Here is a 20,041-nt window from a genome sequence, read left to right on the forward strand (position 1 = left end):
ACCATTTTTTCTTTTCCTAACTGTAAACCATAATTTTCTTATTTGGTCATGTCCTATATATTGCTGTTGTTGAATTTGTTGGTCTACATTTTATATAAGTGAACGTTCCTTGCAGAAAAACCCATGTTAGATGACATAAAAATCCCAAATGGCACACACTCACCTAAAACTATACAAAATATTGTAATAGATCAGGTGAGTGACAGGAGTCTGTCATTCTCAATGTCAGCAGAGTCTGTCCTATGAAAAAGCAGGATTTCCCTCTAGATGTCAGCCACCTGAGGCAAGGCATTTACCCTAAACATTTCTAATATATAATCTCTCTTAATCTCACCTGAGCTAGGCACAAAATCCTTACCCATCATCTCATGTCAACCTGTGAAGCACATACTGCAACACAGAAACATGATGTGTATCTGTGTATACGTGCACACACGAGCAATGTGTTTACTTGTGAGAACTGGTTTTGGCTGGAAGCACAGAGATTTGTACTGACAAGGTGAATTCAAATTAATTCAGTACCTATTTAATGCATACTTTTTTGAAATTGCTGTAATACTGTTTAGTTGCTCAGTCGTGTTCAATTCTTTGTGACCTCATGGACTATAGCCCACCAGCTCCTCTGTCCATGGGATTCACCAGGCAAGAATACTGGCGTGGGTTGCCATTCCCTTCCCCAGGGGATCTTCCTGACCCAGGGATTGAACCCGGGTCTTCCACACTGCACGCAGATCCTTTACCAACTGAGCTACGAGGGAGGTGGTATTAAAATTATATATATAATACACAGGTTCCCTTTTTCAACTCAAGAAATAGTGAGGAATATAGTATCAACCCTGGGTAAGCTTCTAAAAGCTCTTTGACACAGACCCACCATAAAAATCTCTTTAAGAAATTCTTCTATTTTTAAGCAATATCTTCCTTCAAATATTCTAACTGGCCCTTTGATAGAGAAAGAGATGGAGAGAATAATGTCTTTTTTTTCTTTTCATTTTAAACAAGGAGATGGTTAGAGGCAGTTGGGTAGGCTGCAGATTTAACTTTTTTGTGTCCACCTATATCTTATTATGATATTAAAAAGGTCAAAATTTCTTCCTACTTCTTTTGTACAAAACTATTCCATTCACATTTTAACAGTAATTCTTTTAGTTTAGAGTATAACTAAAGAGGAAATGTGGATCACAATAAACTGTGGAAAATTTTGAAAGAGATGGGCATACCAGACCACCTGACCTGCCTCTTGAGAAACCTGTATGCAGGTCAGGAAGCAACAGTTAGAACTGGACATGGAACAGAGTGGTTCCAAATAGGAAAAGGAGTACGTCAAGGCTGTATATTGTTACCCTGCTTATTTAACTTATATGCAGAGTACATCATGAGAAACGCTGGGCTGGAAGAAGCACAAGCTGGAATCAAGATTACTGGAAGAAATATCAATAACCTCAGATATGCAGATGACACCACCCTTATGGCAGAAAGTGAAGAGGAACTAAAAAGCCTCTTGATGAAAGTGAAAGAGGAGAGTGAAAAAGTTGGCTTAAAGCTCAACATTCAGAAAACTTAGATCATGGCATCTGGTCCCATCACTTCATGGGAAATAGATGGGGAAACAATGGAAACAGTGTCAGACTTTATTTTTTGGGGCTCCAAAATCACTGCAGATGGTGACTGTAGCCATGAAATTAAAGGACACTTACTCCTTGGAAGGAAAGTTATGACCAACCTAGATAGCATATTCAAAAGCAGAGACATTACTTTGCCAATAAAGTTCCATCTAGTCAAGGTTATGGTTTTTCCAGTGGTCATGTACGGATGTGAGAGTTGGACTGTGAAGAAAGCTGAGTGCCAAAGAATGGATGCTTTTGAACTGTGGTGCTGGAGAAGACTCTTGAGAGTCCCTTGGACTGCAAGGAGATCCAACTAGTTCATCCTAAAGGAGACAAGTCCTGGATGTTCACTGGAAGGACTGATGCTGAGGCTGAAACTCCAATACTTTGGCCACCTCCTGTGAAGAGCTGACTCATTGGAAAAGACTGATGCTGGGAGGGATTGGAAGCAGGAGGAGAAGGGGACGACAGAGGATGAGATCGCTGGACGGCATCACCGACTGGATGCACACGAGTTTGGGTAAACTCCAGGAGTTGGTGATGGGCAGGGAGGCCTGGCGTGCTGCAGTTCATGGGGTCACAAGAGTCAGACACGACTGAGTGATTGAACTGAACTGAATGAGAAAATGTGCATCCCACCATCATCTGTTTGGTCTTGTCTTTCTTTTTCTTTCTTTGGTAGTGCCACTAGTCTTGTGGGATCTTAGTTCCTCAACCAGTGATTGAACTGGCCCCACGGCAGCAAAAGCATGGACTCTTAAACACTGGATTGCCAGGGAATTCCCTTTGGATCCCTCATAGGAAGAATCCAGTGTTTCAGCCTACTCATACTCAAATGTCCCTGTCATATCTTCTTAAGAAACATTTCATCAACATATTATTCAAGATGTAACTGTACTATGACTACATAATAGGATGGAGCAATGCTCCTATTTTAGTCTCTGGTCTACAAATACCCAATAATTTCTTGGCCTTTTCTAAAAGAAAAGTCACTGATCATACTGAAGTAGTTTCATGAAAACTACTTCTATCAGAGTTTATTTCTAGTTAAGAATATGTTGTCAGTTTCAGGGCTTTGTTTTGGCTTTGGTGGGAAGTGAGTTGTAAGTTATCTGGCTTAAAAAGTAAAACAAATTAAAGTTTCAAACAATTGACTAAAGATGTATCATGATTCCTGATTTCAAACTACACTACAAAGCCACACTAATCAAAACATGGCATTGGTATAAAAATAGACACACAGAACAGTGGAGCAAAGTAGAGAGTCCAGGAATAAACCCACACATACATGGACAACTAATTTACAGCAAAGAAGCCAAGAATATACAATGGAGAAAGGAGAATCTCTTCAATAAACAGGGTTGGGAAAACTGGGCAGCCACACACAAAAATATGGAACTAGACCACCATCATATACTACACATAAAAATTAACTCAAATCGATTAAAAACTTGAAATTGGACTTCTCTGGTGGTACAGTGGATGGGAGTCTGTCTGCCAATGCAGGGGACACAGGTTTGATCTCTAGTGGGAAGATTCCACATGCCACAGAGCAACTACAGCCTGTACACCACAACTACTGAGCCCACACTCCAGATCCCATGAGCCACAACTACTGAGCCCATGTGTTGCAGCTACTAAAGCCTGAGTGCCTAGAGCCTATGCTCCACAACAAGAGAAGCCACCTCGATGAGAAGCCTGTGTACCACAAGGAAGAGTAGCCCCCACTCACGGCAACTAGAGAAAGCCCATGAGTAGCAACAAAGACGCAGCACAACCAAAAATATATACATTAAAAAACTTAAAAAGACTTGAAATTATAAAGTTCCTATAAGAAAACATAGGAGGTAACCTCCCTGACATTGGTCTTAGCCACGTTTTTTTTTTAGATCTGACTCCAAAGGTAAGAGAAACGAAAGCAAAAATAAACAAATGGAACTCCATGAAACTATAAAACGTTTTCTGCACGGTGAAGGAAACCATCAACAAAATGAAAAAGCAACCCACCAAACAGGAAGAGATTTTTGCAAATCATATATAATAGCAGTTAATATCCAAGCTGTATAATGAACTCACATAATTCAACAACAAAAAACCAAAACAACTCAAAAACTGGGCAGAAGATCTGAAGAGCCATTTCTCTAAAGACATTTTGCTGGCCATATAGATAGCCAGCAGGCACATGAAAAGATGTTCAACATCACTAACCATGAGGAAAATGCAAATCAAAACTTCAATGAGGTATCACCTCATATCTATTAGAATGGCTATTATAAAAAACAAACAATCCAAAAACCCAGAAATAATAAGTACTGGAGAGAATGTGGAGAAAAGGGAACCCTCATATGCTGTTGGTGAGAATGTAAACTGGTGTAACCACTATGGAAAACAATATGGAGATTCCTCAAAAAATTAAGAGTAGAACTGCCATATGATCTAGCTATTTCAGTTGTGTATATTTCTTTGAAAAAAAAGGAAAAATAGTAATTTGAAAGTATATACACCACTATGATCACTGAAGCATAATTTACAATAGCCAAGATATGAGAACAACCTAAGTGTCCATGAATGGATAATGAAAATGTGCCATATATATGTATATATACAACAGAATGCTACATAGCTATAAAAAAAGGAAGGAAATCTTGCCATTTGCGACAACATGGATGGACCAGGAGGGTATTATGCTAAGTGAAATAAGTCAGATTGAGAAAGACAAATACCATAGGATTTCACTTTTATGTAGAATCAAACAAAACAAAAACAAACTCACAGATACACAGAACAGACTGGTGGTTACCAGAGGGTTAGGAGCTGGGGGAGGGTGAAATAGATGGTAATTCGATTTATGATAGTGGTCACTGTAGTGTTCACAAATACCCATTTATAATGTTATACACCTGAAGTTTATATGATGTTATATACCAATTTTAACTCAATAAAAAAATAGATAAATTAACATTTTTCACAAATTGATTTACAGAAAAGGAAATATTCAAACTAGGAAGTGGTTTAAATAAGTAAGCCTCCAACTAAAACTGAATTCTAAAATATATTTTAGTAAGCAAAATTATAACAATTTTTTGACATTTTTATACTTACAGGCAAATGAGTAAACACTTGAAAGATGCTTCTCAAAAAATTAATAAGATCCATTAAATAACCACTAGCTCTTCCATCTGGCTCAGACATTGTCCAGTCATAATCAGCAAGCTGAACAAATTCATCAATTTTTTGATTAAGCTTGGTATATATTTCTCCCTCTGCTGCATGTCGGGCATCCTGACAGGATACAACAAAACAAAAAGTAAAAATCAAGTTACAGAATCAGGTTAAAAAAAAAAGTTTTCTTAAAATTCCAAATTTTATTTTTTATATTTCTTTGGTTTAATATTTTAAACATTTATTCAAAATCCAACAAAACTGTAGGATTTCTGGTTGAAAGTACTCTATTTGACATCACTTTTTCCCCCAACTTCACTTTTACCTTTTTTGTCTTTATTTGGTAGTATAACTTATTAATTATCAATTCTGAACTGTTCTCACACCTCTAAGACCCTTAGGAGAAACAGAAATGGAAAACAAAAGTTGTCAAGAATGCAGACGACTTATATCCACTGACCCACTGAGGGAAACTAAGTTGGACTATCACATAAGAAATGAAATCATTACCGGTGTTTTGAGTAGAAGAGGCCCACCTCCCCACCCACTGCTCCCAAAAAGGTTAACTTCTCAAAACAAAAGAAATGGAGTGACCAAAAAAAGCAGAGTAAGAATACTCAAATATTTTCTGATCCATTAAAGCAACAAGAAAACTAGCAAAAATTGTCAAATCAATTTTTCCAGAGGTCTGGAAATTAATTCAAAACCTGCAGCAATTCAAGGAGGATCTACTCATGAAAAACTGCTGAACCTTGGTATGGAAATAAGCTCTGTGATGTTTTAATGTGCCCCTTTTCACTTTTCCTCACTAGCTCCAGGTTCACAGTATCCTTGAAAATCAATATCCCACAGTCAGTCAGTCAGTTCAGTCGCTCAGTCATGTCTGACTCTTTGCGACCCCATGAATCACAGCACGCCAGGCCTCCCTGTCCATCACCAATTCCTGGAGCCCACCTAAACCCATGTCCATCGAGTCAGTGACGCCATCCAACCATCTCATCTTCTGTCATCCTCTTCTCCTCCTGCCCTCAATCTTTCCCAGCATCAGGGTCTTTTCAAATGAGTCACCTCTTCGCATCAGGTGGCCAAAGTACTGGAGTTTCAGCTTCAACATCAGTCCTTCCAATGAACAACCAGGACTGATCTCCTTTAGAATGGACTGGTTGGATCTCCTTGGAGTCCAAGGGACTCTCAAGAGTCTTCTCCATCACCACAGTTCAAAAGCATCAATTCTTCAGCACTCAGTCCAACTTCACAGTCCAACTCTCACATCCACACATGACCACTGGAAAACCATAGTCTTGACTAGAGGGACCTTTGTTGGCAAAGTAATGTCTCTGCTTTTGAATATGCTATCTAGGTTGGTCATAACTTTCCTTCCAAGGAGTAAGCATCTTTTAATTTCATGGCTGAAGTCACCATCTGCAGTGATTTTGGAGCTCCCCAAAATAAAGTTACCACTGTTTCCACATCTATTTGCCGTGAAGTGATGGGACCGGATGCCATGATCTAAGTTTTCTGAATGTTGAGCTTTAAGCCAACTTTTCCACTCTCCTCTTTCACTTTCATCAAGAAGCTCTTTAGTTCTTCTTCACTTTCTGCCATAAGGGTGGTGTCATCTGCATATCTGAGGTTATTGATATTTCTCCCGGCAATCTTGATTCCAGCTTGTGCTTCCTCCAGCCCAGCATTTCTCATGATGTACTCTGCATATAAGTTAAATAATCAGGGTGACAATATACAGCCTTGACATACTCCTTTTCCTATTTGGAACCACTCTGTTGTTCCATGTCCAGTTCTAACTGTTGCTTCCTGACCTGCATACAGGTTTCTCAAGAGGCAGGTCAGGTGGTCTGGTATTCTCATCTCTTTCAGAATTTTCCACAGTTTATTGTGATCCACACAGTCAAAGGCTTTGGCATAGTCAACAAAGTAGAAATAGATGTTTTTCTGGAACTCTCTTGCTTTTTCGATGATCCAGCGGATGTTGGCAATTTGGTCTCTGGTTCCTCTGCCTTTTCTAAAACCAGCTTGAACATCAGGAAGTTCACGGTTCACATATTGCTGAAGCCTGGCTTGGAGAATTTTGAGCATTACTTTCCTAGCCTGTGAGATGAGTGCAATTGTACGGTAGTTTGAGCATTCCTTGGCATTGCCTTTCTTTGGGATTGGAATGAAAACTGACGTTTTCCAGTCCTGTGGCCACTGCTGAGTTTTCCAGATTTGCTGGCATACTGAGTGCAGCACTTTCACAGAATCATCTTTCAGGATTTGAAATAGCTCAACTGGAATTTCATCACCTCCAGTAGCTTTGTTCGTAGTGATACTTTCTAAGGCCCACTTGACTTCACATTCCAGGATGTCTGGCTCTAGGTGAGTGATCACACTATCGTGATTACCTGGGTCATGAAGATCTTTTTTGTACAGTTCTTCTGTATATTCTTGCCACCTCTTCTTAATATCTTCTGCTTCTGTTAGGTCCATACCATTTCTGTCTTTTATTGAGCCCATCTTTGCATGAAATGTTCCCTTGGTATCTCTAATTTTCTTGAAGAGATCTCTAGTCTTTCCCATTCTGTTGTTTTCCTCTATTTCTCTGCACTGATCACTGAGGAAGGCTTTCTTATCTCTCCTTGCTATTCTCTGGAACTCTGCATTCAAATAGGTATATCTTTCCTTTTCTCCTTTGCTTTTCACTTCCCTTCTTTTCACAGCTATTTGTAAGGCCTCCTCAGACAGCCATTTTGCTTTTTTGCATTTCTTTTTCTTGGGGATGTTGTTGATTCCTGTCTCCTGTACAATGTCACGAACCTCATTCCATAGTTCATCAGGCACTGTGTCTATCAGATCTAGTCCCTTAAATCTATTTCTCACTTCCACTGTAAGGCATTTGATTTAGGTCATACCTGAATGCTCTAGTGGTTTTGTCCACTTTCTTCAATTTCAGTCTGAATTTGGCAATAAGGAGTTCATGATCCAAGCCACAGTCAGTTCCCGGTCTTATTTTTGCTGACTATATAGAGCTTCTCCATCTTTGGCTGCAAAGAATATAATCAATCTGATTTCGGTGTTGACCATCTGGTGATGTCCATGTGTAGGGTCTTCTCTTGTGTTGTTGGAAGAGGGTGTTTGCTACGACCAGTGTGTTCTCTTGGCAGAACTCTATTAGCCTTTGCCCTGCTTCATTCTGTACTCCAAGGCCAAATTTGCCTGTTATTCCAGGTGTTTCTTGACATCCTACTTTTGTATTCCAGTCCCTTATAATGAAAATGACATCTTTTTTGGGTGTTAGTTCTAGAAGGTTTTGTAGGGTTCATAGAACTGTTCAGCTTCTTCAGCATTACTGGTCGGGGCATAGACTTGGATTACCATGATATTGAATGGTTTGCCTTGGAAACAAACAGAGATCATTCTGTCATTTTTGAGATTGCATCCAAGTACTGCATTTCGTACTCTTTTGTTGACTATGATGGCTACTCCATATCTTCTAAGGGATTCCTGCCCACTGTAGTAGATATAATGGTCATCTGAGTTAAATTCACCCATTCAAGTCCATCTTGATTCCTAGAATGTTCAGTTCACTGATTTCTAGAATGTTGATGTTCACCCTTGTCATCTCATGTTTGACCCACATCAGTGGTAAAAACCTGTGTTGGCCTGTCAGCGAACACAGCAGGGACAGAATGAGTTGGCACTCCTTTAAAGCCATATTCCCAGAGAATTATCATTATTTGATCTATCTGGTGATTGCCTGGAAGACTCCACTTGCAGAGATGTCCTTTACATGACCTAAAAACAGGATTGTCGAGAGCAAAAAGGCTTTTTCCTGGGAGCATTTGTTAAAAACAATTAGAGGCAATTGCGTAACATCACAGACACTTTAGGTGGCAGATAACAACTAGGGTACACACTAAGCGAACCAAAAAGCTTAAAAGGAAAAACTTGGGAATGAAATGTCCATAGATGGCTTTGAAAAGCTCTGACGTATTCCTGGGAAGCTAGAAGACTGTGTACACGTGTAGGGCTGTGAACATACTCCAGAAAGACCTGAGAAAGCTCTAAGCTCTCATTTATAGCTGACCCTGAAGTTCTGTGTAAGAAGGAAGTGAAGGTTAACGCAGAGGTGTCAAATGCCTGATTGCTGAAGGCATGCCCCAATAAATACAGAGAGTCCCTCAAAAAGACTGGGAGACTGATTGGTTCCAGATTTTTATGGAAATCTGTGTCCAATCATTAGCTGGTCACTAAGCTAACTAAGCAGAGACTTCAGTGGCCACAGATGACAAAAAATACAGACTTTACAGAATTAATTCAGAAAAGTCATGAAACAACCAACCATCTACCAGGAAGAAACAACAAACCTTGGGGAGAAAGGAGAATCTGATTATCAGAATTGCCACATTACAATACGACTTTATTTTTAATTTTCTTTGGCATATAATTGATTTACAATGTTGTGTTAGTTTCAGATGTACAGCAAAGTAAATCAGTTATACATACATATCCACTCTTTTTTAAGATTCTTTTCCCATATAGGCCATTACAGAATATTGAGTAGAGTTCCCTATGCTATAGAGTAGGTTCTAATTAGTTATCTATCGGAGTGTGCATATGTCAATCTCAATCAATATGTCAATCTCAATCTCCCAGTTTCTCTCTCCCCCACTTATCCCCTGATAACCATAAGTTTGTTTTCCACATCTGTGATTCTACTTCTGTTTTGTAAATAAGTTCATTTGTACCTGCTTTTAAGGTTTCACATATATGTGATATCGTATGGTATTTATCTGTGTCTGACTTACTTCACTCAGTATGACAATCTCTAGATCCATCCATGTTACATTATCTTAAATGTCCAGATTTCAATAAAATTTGAAAGTTGCACAAAGAAACAAGAAAGTATGAGACACTGGACTTATAAGACAAAGGTTTTAAATCAGTCTTTAAAATAATCAAAGAACTAAAGGAAAATATGAGAACAATACCTGACAAAATTAAGTATAAAGAGATAGAAACTACTTGAAAATAAAGAACCTAATAGAAATTCTGTAGTTGAAAAATACAATAAATGAAACAAACAAAAAAATCACTCCAGGAGTTCAACAGCACATCTGAGCAAGCAGAAGACAAAAATTTGATCAACAATATAAACCAACTAGGCCTAACAGACATCTATTGAACATTCAACGTTAGCAGACCGTGCATCAGTCCCAAATGAACACGGGACACTATCCACAACAGAGCAAATGTTAGGTCATAGAACAAACCTTTAAAGCAAGGTTCCCCAACCAGGCCATCTAGCAGGAAGTGAACAGATGTGAACCTAAAATTGTCCACCTCCCACTTCACCCCGTCCCCACCTGTGGAAAAGCTGTCTTTCATGAAAAAAGTCCCTGGTGCCAAAAAGCTAGCACTGGGGCTTTAAAAGACTGATATCATACAAAGTATGATCTCTGACTACAATGGAATGGATATTTCTGGCAAAACTAATACTTATTGGAAATCCCCTGGTGGTCCAATGGTTGAGACTCCATGCTTTCACTGCTGAGGACACAGGTTCAATTTCTGGTCAGGGAACTATTATCCCACAAACCATGCATCATGGCCAAAAAGCAAAACACACACACACAAAAACCTAATACTATTTAAATTCATGTCTTGACTAAGAGGAGACCTAAGTATCACTCACCATTATCAGTCACATACATTTGAACACAACTTAACCTAAGGTATTTGTATCATGTCCTATGAATTAAAGCAGTATAAAGACACTGAGACATCTTTCACCCTCAAGGATCTCACAATTCAGGAAGAGAATCAATACTACAAAACATGATTAGTGCTGCTGCTGCTGCTAAGTCACTTCAGTAATGTCCGACTCTGTGCGACCCCATAGACGGCAGCCCACCAGGCTCCCCCGTCCCTGGGATTCTCCAGGCAAGAACACTGGAGTGGGTTGCCATTTCCTTCTGCACACTACTGAAGTTCAATCCCTTGGGTTGGGAAGATCCCCTGAAGAAGGGAATGGCTACCCACTCCAGTATTCTTGCGTGGAGAACTCCATGGACAGAGGAGCTTGGCAGCCTACAGTCCATGAGGTTGTGAAGAGTCGGACACAACTGAGTGAAGAACATTTTCACTTTCATCAGAGGAATAAAACAAAGCAGGCTGAGGGACTTCCCTGGTGGTCCAATGGTTAAGACTCTGAGCTCCCCAAGCAGAGGCCTGAGTTCGATACATGGTTGGGGAACTAAGATCCCACATGCCTCTGGCCAAAAAACCAAAACATAAAACAGAAGCAGTATTGTTACAAATTCAGTAAAGGCTTTTTTTTAAAAAAAAAAAAAGTCCACATCAAAAAAATCTTAAAAAAAAAAGAAAAAGAATAGAAGGAAAGAAGCACACAAAAAGATTTCATTATATCTTTTTTTTGTATTTATACACTAGAATACACTGAGTTATTTGGTAAGATATTTCTAAAAAAATGATCACTAATTATCACTTACGAGACTGTTAGGAAAATCAGTTTGGACTTCTGAGAGAGTAGTACTACAGTTGAAACCAAAACACTCTCAATCCTTATGATCTGATTAGAAAGTCAAGAACACATCAACTAACTCCTAAATTAAATTTTAAATGAATCAGCTTATAAACAGAGCAACTAATTTCTTCTTTGCTTCTTAAGGGACTTCCCAGGTAGCACAGTAGTAAAGAATCTGCCTGCCAATGCAGGAGGTGTTAAGAGATGCAGGTATGATCCCTGGGTCAGGAAGATTCCCTGGAGTAGGAAATGACAACCTACTCCAGTATTCTTGCCTGGGGAATTTCATGGACAGAGGAGCCTGGCGGGGGTCCCAAAGAGTTGGACATGAATGAGTGCACGCAGGCACATGTGTGTATGTGCGCGTGCGCACACGCACGCGCACGCGCACGCACACACACACACACACACACACACTGCTTGTTAAAGAAACAGTGCCCTCTGGAGGCAGAAACATATCTCACATAACTTAACTTTTTAATTTCAACGTACAAAAATTAAGTGATATCATACTATCAGCGGTTCTTGACCACAGATGTGCAACAAAATCACTCAAAGAACTATTTTAAACAGATATATGCACAAACTCCATGCTAGTCCTCATAGACTACAAGCATATGCGTTTTAAATAAAAGATAAGTAGTAATATCACTGAAAATTTTAGTAAACATCTATGATTTATCGTCTACTATCTTTTCTCCCTTCTTGGAAAAGTCTGCAAATATATTTTGGAAAAATCACTCTGCCCCCATTCACAGCTCTATTTGGTCTAGAGAGAACTGAATCTCTATCTAGTGCCAAGGATGGATACTGATGAGCTGATCATCCTCTTAACTCACAGGGAGTTCCACAGCAGCTAGCTATCTGCTTTTAGATTGATAGAGCATGAGGATATAAGGTTTAAAATTGTGACCTCGCAGCTGTTTTGCTACTAGAGAAGAAAACCTACAGCTGCCATTATAGGCTGAACACGAGGCCCAAACTACAAAAAGCGGAGTTAAAAATTAAAAGATGGAGGGACTATGGACACTCAATTCTACTTTAGGTTTTCCTAAGTTGTCATTCTCTGTATTTGCCTATTACTCCAATTTTGGTGGCAGCAGTGTGGTCTGTGATTTCACTTCTCTGAAAGATCAAGGAAGGGTTGTTGATATTTTCACAATCTTCTCAGCTTTTCACTTGTCAGGACAGAGTGACAACTTCCTAGCTCTTTACATGCCAGACTGGAAAAATGGAAGCCTGTGTTCATTTTTTAATTGAGCTATATCTATTTATAATTAGTGCCTGTATAAATTGTATATGTTTATATATGAATGTTATTTTTTTAAGTGTTTTTTAGAGTCCATGTACCATGCCCTTGCTCCACAGGAGGAAAATTTCAAGTCCTTAATCAAAGATAATTTACCACTATCACTTTAGCCATAATAAAAAAAAAATTTGCTACATACTCATCAACAGATTAAAAAAGGCAAACTGATGAAGATCACAAGTATATACTTTCTAGGCACTTACACCTGCAATCACTGCCAGGACTCAAAAGGAAAGAACTCTTCAGGGCGGCAGGTTGGAAATGCTTCATGGAGCAAAGTTAAAGAGCTCTGAAGCCAAAGAGAAAGAATTGGGCCATTCCTCTACTACACAGATTAAAAGGGGAATGCTATTCCCGCTTTCCCCTCTGTTCTGATGCAAATCTTTCTAGTTAGAAGTCTTATATTAGCTTCAAGTAACTCTCAGTGTGGGTCCACGTTAATTTAAAAAAAACTGCAGTACTGCTGAAGGGCAGGAACCATTTACTTTATCACTCACAGATTTAGTACAATGAAAGGCAAGCTAACGAGACAGTCTACACAGTATTTCATAAAGTAAACAAATATATAAAATCACGCACTTTGTATATGCATATGTGGGATTTTGGAGTATGGGTAATGGATGTATGGGTAAAAGGACCATGCATACAAGTGCTTATTTCTATAATCATTAAGTAACGTAATAGGAATATGCTTGATCAGGCCATTGGACTGAAAAGAATTAGGCTGAAGAGGTTAACTAAGCAATCCATGCTAATGTCTGTAATCAAAACTGTACTTTAATCATCTACAGACTACTCACTATGAATGGAAATTCCCCCAATCTCCCTCAGGAATTCACTTTAATATTGATTTACCAATTCTCCCTGTTGAATTGCTTTCTTGTATCACAGTTTAAGATAAATAATTCCTCTTGAAACAGATCAAAGGCAGAACTGAAGAACACTTAATCTTCACATATTGAGCTTGAAATAGCTCTTGTTTTTATATCATCAAACAGAAACGGTTTCCTAAGTTCTGTGTGAAAATAAAAAATAAACAATAAAAAATAAGGATGCTCTACTATTTGTACAAGCTGAACTTGATTTCCTGATTTCCAAGAAAAGTCAAGGAGTATATCTTATGACAGTTGTACTTTCAGCTAAATATCTACAACTTAAGGACCACTGGCAATATGGACCAGAGCTAACACTTCTAAATTTCCTCCCAACAGGATGATTCTGAGAAGTGTATGTAGTTCCAGGATTCCTTAATCTAAAGCATCATGTTCCAGTATCTGTGGCACTCTGACTTACAACTGGTAATAAAAATTGCTTGACGATCCCTTGATCAATGCATTTCATGTTTTAATCAGAGTATAGGGTTAGCCTATTAAATATAATGTGAATCGTTAAATATGCTTAAAATTCCAGTCCCCAGTAAATCCCTTCTTGACAGCATATGAGTAACACATGGACATAAGGACAGAAAACAATAAAGAAAGAGGATTGTATAAAATCTAACATTGAAGCAAAGAATCAATCAGCCTGTGGATAAATAAATGTTCATAAACTTGTGGAATCTCCTTCTATATTATGGTACTTATTATATCATATTTTCAAGTGTATTTTTACAGTTTTCCCTCCTGAGCTCCTTGAAGGCAGGGATTTATTTCTCTATTTTCAGCACCTAACAGAGCGCTCGGAGCACAGATCATGTACAACAAATGGCACTGCGCTAAGTATCCCCTTTAATCCTCATAATAACTGTATGACACAGATAATATATTACTACTCTAATTTTATAGATGATAAACCCAGGAGTCATTAAAATGAAAGAATGTGGCAAAGTCACACAGTAGTCTAACTCCAGAGTATATGCTTGCAATTATTGTACTATTTGCTGCTGTTCACTCAGTCAAGTCCAACTCTTTGTGACCCCTAGACTGCAGCATGCCAGGCTTCCCTGTCCTTCACCTTCTTCTGGAGCTTGCTCAAACTCATGTCCATTGAGTCGGTAATGCCATCCAGTCATCTCATCCTCTGTCATCCCCTTCTCCTCCTACCTTCACCCTTTCCCAGAATCAGGGGCTTTTCCAGTGAGTCAGTTCTTCGTATCATGTAGCCAAAGTATTGGAGCTTCAGCGTCGGCATCAGTCCCTCCAATGAATATTTAGGATTGATTTCCTTTAGGATTGACTGGTTTGCTCTCCTTACAGTCCAAGGGACTCTCAAGAGTCTTCTCCAACACCACAGTTCAAAACTGAATAAATGAATGCCTGTTTTGTCCAGCTTTTATCTCAGTTGTTATAAATAATTTTATTAATTTGTCCACTCAGATATCATCTGCATTTGTGTCTTATGGATCAGGATGACTACATGTGCTCAAGAATCATCAGAGGAGCACATCTGGGGCTCAGGCTGCTAATTTTAGGAAACTAAGGGTCTTCTCCTGACTTAACACTTTCAAAGTCTGATTACTGTTAACGTTAGTTATATCTAAATACAAGTATTCTGAATTTCTAAAATATAAGTGATTATACTATGATCTTAAGGGATAAACTGGGTAATTTATCATGACTTCCCAGGTGGCACAGTGGTAAAGAATCCACATGCCAATGAAGGAGATGCAAGGGACATGGGTTTGATCCCTGCATCTGGAAGATTCCCTGGAGAAGGAAATGGCAACCCACTCTAGTATTCTTGCCTGGGAAATCCCATGGAGAGAGGAACCTGGCTGGCTATGGTCCATGAGGTCACAAAAAAGTCGGATATGACCAAGCGACTGCTGCTGCTGCTGCTAAATCGCTTCAGTCGTGTCCGACTCTGTGCGACCCCATAGACGGAAACCCTCCAGGTTCCCCTGTCCCTGGGATTCTCCAGGCAAGAACACCGGAGTGGGTTGCCATTTTCGTCTCCAATGCATGAAACTGACAAGTGAAAGTGAAGTCGCTCAGTTGTGTCCAACTCCTAGCGACCCCATGGACTGCAGCCTACCAGACTCCTCTGTCCATGGGATTTTCCAGGCAAGAGTACTGGAGTGGGGTGCCATTGCCGTCTCCAAAATGTCTGCTTACAGTGACTGAAATAAAAACTTTTGGTCAGATTTTTACATACCTTAAAAGTAGAAAGTCCATAAAGTCTTGTGGTATGGACAGTTTCTTGAGAAATATTTGTAATATTAGTTATAAAGTCCTCAAGGTATTTGCAGGCTTGTTCTAGGTGTGTGGTATTTATGATGATTTGCACTAGCTAGAAAATAGAAAATATCTTCAGTAAAATGCAGGTTACATGTATATACAAAGTCATTACATTTTTAAAAATAGGATTATTACTTTCAGCAACTGCACCATTTCTGCATAATTATAGCAGAAATTATAGCAGTTAATACAACTGATTATCTGGTATCAAAAGCCTGCTACAAATACTGCTTATGAATGCTATCATTAAAAAAAATAGTCTATCAATTAATTTCAAATAACTTTTCAAGATACTTTTTCAGATTTTATACATTCACAAAGTTAAAAAAGAGTATTTTCACTTCATGTAAAGTCTGACAAACATAAATCTCCATATATCTTCTAACATCTTCAACTACCCACTATTCTCCATGTAAACCCTTTTCCCTCATATCACTTGAATTTACAATGAGACTTTTGTTTTAAAACAAATCCACTTCTATCAATAAATTTAAAATGAAAAGTTAGTTTTATGGGATGATGTTCAGCAATAAATTTATAATAACTGTTTCATACAATGAAACATTTAGCTATAAATATCTTTTTAACCTACCTCTGTCAAACCTATATGAGGTTTTTTAATAAGATTCAGTAAACAGCTACTCAAAGTTCTGGTCAGCAGCAGATTTGTAGATTTTCTAAGCATATCATCTATTTCTGTTGAGCTGAAAACAAAGGTTGATATCATTAAGCTTTCCACAAGGGTTATAGTTAGTTTCCTAAATAATTTAATGCAATTTACTAAAGTAACTTGCTCCAATTTTTTAATATTGTTATATGAATTACAATCATTCATATTTATTAACTCACATATTTCAATTCAACTTAGTTTCATAAAAAGGATACTTGCCATAAATGAAAATGTTCATTTACAGAAAAATTTAATTGTATTCAATTAACTGTTACAGTAAAACCATAGGGTACTTAGTATAAGGAAATAAAACTTCTTAAATTATGACTCCACTGTGTGACAGCCAATGACACTTTATATATGTGTATATAAAGACACTTTATATACACTATAGTTAAAATTATTTTTAAAATACAAATTGATGTGAACTGTCTGGATATAATTAATTGCTAGATTCAATTTTAATATAACTAAGCTATCCATTTCCACTGAGTTTCTTTTTTTAAAGATTTAAAGAAATTAACTGCCTTACACTAGTTTTAATTTGGGAGAGGGAGGAACTAACCTTATGTTTCTTAGCATCCTAAACATTGCTAAAAAAGGACTAAAAAGACTATTTTCTTCTAACCACTAGGCCTTTAATTTAAGTAAATAATGATATATTTTTTTGGTATACAGCCTCATAACCAAAACAATTAAGCTGTGTCCTAGATCAAGTTTTCACAGTCTTAGCACTACTGACATACATACAGGCTAGACAGTTCTTTGTTGTAGGGCTGTCTTGTACCATTGAAAGATGTGTAGCAGCATCCCTGGCCTCCATCCGCCTGATGCAGGTAGCATTCTTTCCCCTAGTCGTGACAACCCAAAATGTCTCTAGATGGTATCAGATATACCTTGGGGGAAAAAACTGCCCCAACTGAGACTCACTGACTCAAATACAGTCTAACATTTTAATTTTAGCACCCTTTTACTTTTTATTAAAATATTACTCTGACAAATCTATGAAGCACAAATATTTACTAGTTTATATTAATATTTATTTTAAATATGCAAATAGAGCATGATTTGATAAATCACAGGTAATTTTCACTACTATCCTAATGTTCTCCATTTTAATGCAGGTATTCTTCAATTTCTGCCAACTCTAATTCTGGCAGCCCTGAGGAGACTATGTCTCTCTGATTCTTTTTATCTAAAGCCAAGACTGCCCAGGCAATGTATATAATTTCAGTAGGGATTCAGGGTTACACAGCAGCAAACTAACAGAAAACTCTAATCTATCAATAGTGTCCCTAGAACAAGCAACGTACTCACGCTGATAAAAAGGAGGTGGTTGCCAACTCCTCTGGTTTCTTTTCTGACACACTCAAAATTATGCTTAAAGACACCCTGTATAGCATCCTTTTCAGATGAAAAGTTATCCATGACAGATAATGTCTTTTATTTCCCCTGAACTTCCTTGAATGCTGAATCAATACGTCTTTTTCTTCCATAAGTAAAAGCAGAGAAAGAAAACCTATCAGCACCTATGGCCTATTGGTGCTGGTAAGATTTACCCAACAATCACCAGGATTTCCCCCACAAGGCTTTTATCCTAACTGAGCCAATTTTTCCCTTAACTCCTTGTCTTTTGAGATTATAACTTGTACTCTTCCTAATTTTTAAATAGCATTTCACAGTAATTAAATCTTAATATACAATGAATCTCCTAAATTATGCTACAGCTTAACCTTTTATGAAAGCTGAAAATTTCTTAAAGGTCATATTAGATCCAGATGTTTCCTCTGCAACCAAATAACGGAGACTTTGGAGTTTCTTCATGAAGTCATTTCATCACTGGCCCTGCTTTTATTCACATATAAAAAGAAACCCAAACATTTTTACTATAAGAGCTCTAAAGCATCTCCTTGTTCTAAAAATTTAACTGCAAAATGTTTAAACATAATAAAAGAGCTTTAAACACACAAAGTTATTTTCTATAACTCTTTTACTGACAAATTAAAAAAAAAAAAGCAACGCCAGTAGCTCAATTTTAGGTCACAGATATAAATTTTTTAAATAAAAATACATGTCAGAAAGCTGATAATCAAGAATAAATTTATATACTTTCATATTAACTATGCTGTTTCTGTATTCTGAGGTAGTTATTACTTCATTAACAAAATGAAAATAGGCAATGTACTTAGTAAAGCTAATTTTTTAAAAACGTAAGCATAAATGCCCTGCAAGATGAATAACACAGTATAAGAGTTAATGAGAACTGAATACTGAAGTAACAAAATGACAATATTTTTATCAAGAAGAGAAGGAAAAACTAGACAATGTTTCCTGCTGTAGCATTAATATACAACATTTACCTTTTAGAATACTAGGAGTTCATAGGTTAAAAGAATCAGAACTGAAGGGGAAGTAGGGAAGCTTTTGGGAAAATTACACATAATATTGTGACTAATGGCTTTTATCTTTGGTATTACAAATGCTGTAAAAAAATCAAATAACAATAGAAATCCACTGCCTCTCCTCTGTAAAGAAACAAAATAAAAGTTAATTCTAAGATGCTAAATTTCTATACTTCCTACCAATTAACAATATCTTAACTAAGTATCAGTCCTGTATTTCAGGAATCAACAGATTAGATTAGATAATAAAAAATACTTGTCAGGATATACATATTATACATGATACCCAGTGTTAAAGTAATATATATTTAAAGGAAAAATGAGGAGGACCAGTTTATAAATTCAGGATTGCAGCTTCAAGAATAATTCTACAATATAACATTTGAGCCAAGTTGTAGGATGACTGTTGAGATACTCCTTTTTTCTCCTTTTCACTTGCATACTTTACCCCAAAGTAAAAAATGAATGTATACATCGTTGTTTTCAAAGGTAACTATAACCAGAATCAATTTGAGTGTATATAAACAAAGTTAAGTCCACCCAAGTGTAAGTCAAATTCTTTTTTGTCCCTTAACTTTGTCATCTAATTATTCATAAATACTCTAATTTTAGGGCCCCTAAACACTTTTTTGAGTGTGTGTGTATGTGTGTGTGCAATGCCTTTCTATTAATTATACTGAATGAGTTTTACTAGATAATTCTTATATGGATAATTTCATACATGCATTTAAGATAAAGACAAATCTGATATGCACAGATTTATCATAAATACCACAAAAGCGCCATCTACCAAGAGCATAATTAAAACAAAAAAACCAAAGAATATTAAAAAACCCAAAGAATATCTAAAATCATGATATTAAATTGATAAAAATTCACTTTATACATGGAAAATTATTCATATGAAACAATTCAGGTGAATCAAAGACAGTTATAAATTGTGCAAACTCAGGAGTGCAATAAAAATCTCTGAATCAAATAATGTAGCTGATGGCATTCAGTTAATGAATATAAAATAATGCTAAACAGTCCATCTAAAGTCAATCTGGAATCATGATCTGTTGTTATGGTATCAGTGAAAATGAAAGTGAAAAGTCACTCAGTCGTGTCTGACTCTTTGTGACCCCATGAACTACACAGTCCTGGGGACTATACAGTCCCCAGGGACTATATA

The 20,041-nt window shown here is 37.3% G+C and overlaps 1 protein-coding gene across 1 annotated transcript in view; it reads right to left on the bottom strand.

Moving 5' to 3' along the window:
- EXOC6 (exocyst complex component 6) overlaps positions 1-20,041 on the bottom strand; it is a 176,851-nt gene that overhangs the window by 75,486 nt on the left and 81,324 nt on the right. The window contains 3 exon segments of the mRNA XM_005890631.3: positions 4,710-4,889; positions 15,713-15,847; positions 16,388-16,499. Coding sequence (XP_005890693.2) covers positions 4,710-4,889; positions 15,713-15,847; positions 16,388-16,499 — 427 coding nt within the window.

Source organism: Bos mutus, chromosome 26 (assembly GCF_027580195.1).
Source record: "Bos mutus isolate GX-2022 chromosome 26, NWIPB_WYAK_1.1, whole genome shotgun sequence".
Classification (NCBI taxonomy): domain Eukaryota; kingdom Metazoa; phylum Chordata; class Mammalia; order Artiodactyla; family Bovidae; genus Bos; species Bos mutus.